This window comes from Gavialis gangeticus, unplaced genomic scaffold (assembly GCF_001723915.1).
Source record: "Gavialis gangeticus isolate Ggan-Ray unplaced genomic scaffold, GavGan_comp1, whole genome shotgun sequence".
NCBI lineage: Eukaryota > Metazoa > Chordata > Crocodylia > Gavialidae > Gavialis > Gavialis gangeticus.
The window spans coordinates 1,833,661-1,838,878 of NW_017728995.1; the positions used below are offsets into that span (position 1 = coordinate 1,833,661).

General features: G+C 37.7%; 1 protein-coding gene across 4 annotated transcripts in view; it reads left to right on the forward strand.

Moving 5' to 3' along the window:
* The window catches only part of MED12L (mediator complex subunit 12 like), a 412,540-nt gene that overhangs the window by 322,117 nt on the left and 85,205 nt on the right, over window positions 1-5,218 (forward strand). For all 4 annotated transcript variants that reach the window (XR_002095000.1, XM_019503138.1, XM_019503139.1 and 1 more), the window contains exons 24-25: window positions 22-123; window positions 1,679-1,792. Coding sequence is in view for 3 of the 4 variants with exons in the window: in XM_019503138.1 (XP_019358683.1) it covers window positions 22-123; window positions 1,679-1,792 (216 nt within the window). In the remaining variant the exon portion in view is untranslated. The remainder of the gene's footprint in view (window positions 1-21; window positions 124-1,678; window positions 1,793-5,218) is intronic.

Below are 5,218 nucleotides of genomic sequence, written 5' to 3' on the forward strand. Positions count from 1 at the left end.
TCAGTGTCCTGTTTTCCATAGCTTGTGGGGATCCAGATGCTGAACCTGGGGCAAGAATGACTTGTCGACTTCTGCTTCATCTCTTTAGAACACCCCAGGTCTACCTGTTTTCACAAGCAACAGGTAAGTTAACAGCTACATGCTCTTTTTACTTCACAAACTGAATTTGGAGACTTCTGCATAGGCTGTCTGCTTCAGATCTAAATGTTTTTCTTTCCACGCACGTGTTTAAAAATTGTAGGTGTTACTAGTTAAAAGAAGCAGAGGCCAAAGAATGGGATGGTAGTGAATAAACCAGTAGTTTTCCTGAATGGAATTCTGTTGTGGAGTATAGCGTTCCTGTAGAAAGTAAGCGGTGATTGTCTTTCACATTTGTTTTACTTTAAATTTGATAATTGCATATATGCAAATATTATTACCTATTTATATTTAAACAGCTCAGCAGTATAAGATGATATATCATCTTCCAGTTCATTTGGACAAATAGTTCACAAAGTGGGTTTAAAACTGATTTTTTATGAAGACCGAAAAATTTCACTGCAGATATTATTTGCTGAAACTACTTGCAGGGCAGCTGAGTATCTAAATATATATCCCTGTCAACCTAGAATTGTTGGCATGTTCATCCCATGAATTGCAGACATGTTCACAGTAAGTTTAAAAAACATTCATTTCAAGTATAGTGATTGTGTACTTAAGTGAGGACAAAACTAAAGGAAATTTTTTACTTCCACAGTGCCTTTTTGGCTTTTCTTTCTGAGGAGTAAATCTTCCACTAAAGGATAAGTGAAAAGTATCCCATCCTATGTGGTGTTTCCCAAATATGCCAATGAGTTTTCACAAGAATATTCACAGGCCAGTAAAACAAATTAAAGCAAATACTTTTAAATCTTAAACATTTGTATCAGCAACTTCCTTTTAAAAATATATGTATGCATTCTGGAAGCAGGAACAATATAATCTAGCTTCTGCTTTCAAACCAAACCAGTCAGAACTGTATAAAATATCATAATTTGAATAGCAGACTTATTACGTGACCATAAGCTACTTTAGATATACATGTGGATGTAATACACTAGGAAAGAATTATTTTTATTATATCATGCACATTTTTTAAAGTTGGGCAGGCATTTAACATGTAAACATATACATGGAATCATCATCTTCCCTTTTCCTGACTTTGGGTCTGAACCCTCCTGTCCTTGGAATTTGGAAGACTCGGGCTTACTTCAGGTGTGTTAAATCAGACTAAACTGTGCAACAGGACATTTAATGTGCTTTGCTACATTTAATACCTTTTTGAGAAGGTTGAGGAGTGGCAAGTGAAAGAAGAAATGTCAGGAACTTTCACATTCAAAACCAGGAGAGACTCCACTCTCCTTGATAACTTAACTTAATTCAGTTATTTAAGTGTATTGGTTTTGGATGCATACTTAAAGCCATCCTCCAATAGCAGGTTCAGGACCTTATTTTACTAGCATTTTAATTATTATAGGTGGTTTTGAACTTTGTGCACTACCTAGGTCACCGTTTTAATCAGTTGATTCTAACTAATCCCCAGGACATTGTACACGCTTATCCATGTGTTCTAAGTGGCTAAGTTCTTACACAAGATCTTTTCTAGTAAAGAATATGGTTCTCTTGTTTCATATGCACGTATTTCTTTCTCCTTCTTTAGGGAAGTCATTCCCAGGCATTCGCTCTTCCTGTGACCGTCACCTTTTAACTGCTGCTCACAACAGCATAGAAGTGGGAGCTGTGTTTGCCGTCCTAAAAGCAATTTTAATGCTTGGTAAGATCATTCAGAGCATCATGCATAAAGTTTTTTCAATTTAAAATGGGTGAAAAAAAGAGTAGCTTTTATTCATGTTCTTGAGAGTGCTTCTGTAGACGGAAAACCCCAACCTCAATTTGAAGCATCTGTTTAAAGAGAAATTTATGTTCTTCCTGTGCCTCCGTGGCACAGATGAATGTTTTCCAATCCACAGGTCAAGAGACTGAAGTTTTCTCTGGTGAGTCAGCCCCCTATACATGTTGCTTGAAGCAAATGTGGATCTTTCACATTCTGACTTCTCCTTTCAGAAAGTCACATTACATTTCAAGCTGATATTAGTCTCTCTCAAAATGTGTAAGATGTTTGTATGAGAAATATCTTGGACTCAACTCCTAAATTTCACACATGCCCAGATTTCTGTGTTTTGGATCTCAATCCTAATAACTGCAGAACTTCTGAAAAGTCTTGAAAACCATGAGAGACAAATCTTCAAGAGGAGAGAGCCCACTAGCTATGTTTGCATCAGACATATGTCCTTTTCCTCATTCTTAAATTGACTTAAGCTGAACTGGAGCCTTTGTGTGCTTTGAGCTGGTCGACTAGAAAGTTTTTTTGTAGCTTAAGCTTACCACTGTAATTAAATCATCCTTGCGTGAACACAGCTTCAGGGTCATAAAAGCATAGACTGGTATTACTGCATCCACAGTTACAATGGTGAAAGCTGTACTGATTTTAAAAAAGCAAATGAGTCTCTAAATCAGTGGTTGTTAAATGTAGTGGGTCATAATTCCTTTTCAAGTTCATCATACTGTTGTGTTACCCCTATGACTGTCTTACAGGTCATAAAAAAAGAAACACTTCGTATCAACCACAACGTAACCTCTCCAACAATCTCAAAGGCATTGTAGAGTTTTTCTTCATCTCTTCTGTCATTTATTCCATTTATATATTTCTCTTTTCTCTTCAGCTTTTATGTTCCTTCTTTTTGCATATTCTCTAGGTACAGTTTGAGGAACACTGATCTAAGTAACAATTTCTCCAGAGTAGATCTAACCTGGGTAGATTTAAAAAAAAAAAAAAAAGTGAACAATTTATTTGCCTGTTTTTAAACCTTTATTTCAGATAAATTAATTTTAAAATTGTAACCAATTAAGAAAAGCATCAAACATACTATATCAGGTGGGGTTCTATTCCAAAATGCAATTTCAGAAATTCAAGAAAACGTAAGATTTCTCCATGATGAAAGGCATAGTTGTATTATTGCAGTAAGAGTGTATTTTGGTTGTCACTATACAAGTCCTGATGCAGCGTCTTCAGATGGCTTTAGTTTAGCTATTGTCTTTTTTCTTTTTCTAAATTTTCATAATTGTGGCTCGGTTTCCTTTGTATGCTATATCATTCTGAAATGCACGTGTCACATTTGTGTATATATGGTATTGGTACACAAGGGACCCAGGTTCAAGCCTATTTGTTGTTGCCTTTATTTTATGTCATATCATGTGCTTTTAATATCTTTTTTTATTGTGCCAAGGTAATCCCCACTGTAGGCTGGTTTATACTGAGCAGATGATGGGCCCAAGAGCCAGAGTTTAAAGCAATATTTCTTTTGTGATCTCTGGGAATTGCATGTAATTGTAATCTGTCAAACCATAAGGCCATTGATTTTCATGAGTATTTGGCTTGGATGTAGCAGAGTATACATAAAGTAAACATCTCAAGCTTTGGACCCAATGGCTTTTTAACACACTAGTTCCCTTTAATTGTTGTTTTAGGCATATGGAGGGTTGGGTTTGTTTTGTTTTTTTAAACCCTGTACTTATTCTTTCCAAGATGCTTGCTTTGTTTTTTCTTTCTTTTAGTCCAGTTCAAGTTTGTTAAAGTTGATCTTTTCTAATAAAAGTTAGCAAAAATATTATTTTTAAAAGATAATAGTTCAAACATGGTTCTGAGATTTGTTATATGTGTAAGAATGGTAGAAATGTATGTGAAGCTGGTGTAAAGAATGATATGCAGAATTAGCCCAGACAATTTCACCATCCTTTCCCCTACATTTTTATATAACTATCTTCACTGACAGCTCACCATCTGATAATCACTAATCAGATCTACAAATAGCACCGCTGCAATTTTGTTATCCTGGACAATTGCCCAGTTTATCCACAGAATGGGCTGGCTGATGGCAAAAGTAATACAAACTATGAGCATTTGGTCGAGTGAAATGAACTGTCTAGATAGTGGAACATTTTTCTTAAAATTTCCAAAGTTTGCTGCCTCCTATGTATGAGACCAGGCAGACTGACAGCAGCCACTGTCATCTTAAGCACTGCATTAAATGGATCTGCTGTTAATAAATGTAGGTGACCTGGTAAGAAAAATACCACTAGCAGCCTAGAGCCGTTTCTATATTAGCAATCTTGTTATTATGCATACTGGAGTTATTGCACAGTTAGAAACAAGGGTAGAAGATACTAGGATAAGTATCCTATTAGGCTAAGTACAGACAGTCAAAAAGCTTGAGGCTAAATTAAGTCAGTTTTTGTAGGTTAGTCTAAAATGCAGAGATTAAACTGAGAAAACTTGATAGACATTCACTGTTAATTCAGGAAATGCAGCCACATATCTGCAGTGGCTCAGGCCAGAAGCCAGGGAGTGCTAAGCATGGCTGTCTGACATGTAGCCAGCATAGGCTGTGTGTTCACTTCCTCTTCCTGCTGCCCCTGAGGTCTCTGAGATTTGCAGTCCAGAATTACAGCTGCAGGACTCTACAGGGTTGCTCTCAGGTACCTCTGGGATTTGTAGTCCAGTCACAGCAGTAAATTTAGCAGGGCAAGGCAGCTCTGTACTCGGCAGAAGAGGGATTTAACCCCCCTCCCTGACCCCAGAACCCAATAGGGGTTTGTCATGGGCTGTGGGGGGAGGGGGAGCGGTTAGTCCCTGCCTTTCTCCCCCACCCTCTGACCCTTCTGTGCTGGAGCAGACGGCACAGCCCAGGCCAGGGCTGCAAAATACTGGGATGCTGGGGGACTGTGATTTAACTTGAACCAGGAAGGGGTCTGGGACAGAATTTTCATAAACCAGTTTGACCCAAATCAGTTAAGTCCGATACTACATTCAACCAGGTTTATCTTAAACCAGTTTTAGCCATTTTGAAACAGGTTTATTTGTATTGAGCTTCTGTTCTGTTACACGTTTAAACCAGTTTCTGATCACTTAGACTGTTTATGTGTAACTTCTGTCCCTAACCCTATAGGCTTGGTACAGACAGTCAAAAAGCTCAAGGCTGAATTAATTCAGGCTTTGCAGGTTAGTCTAAACTGCACAGATTAAATTGAAACAAAAGTGAACATACATTTATCTTTGATTCAGGAAATACAGCCACATGCCTGCAGTGGCTCAGGATAGAAGCTGGGTGGGGGGGTTACTGCTAGACCATAGCTTTCTGGC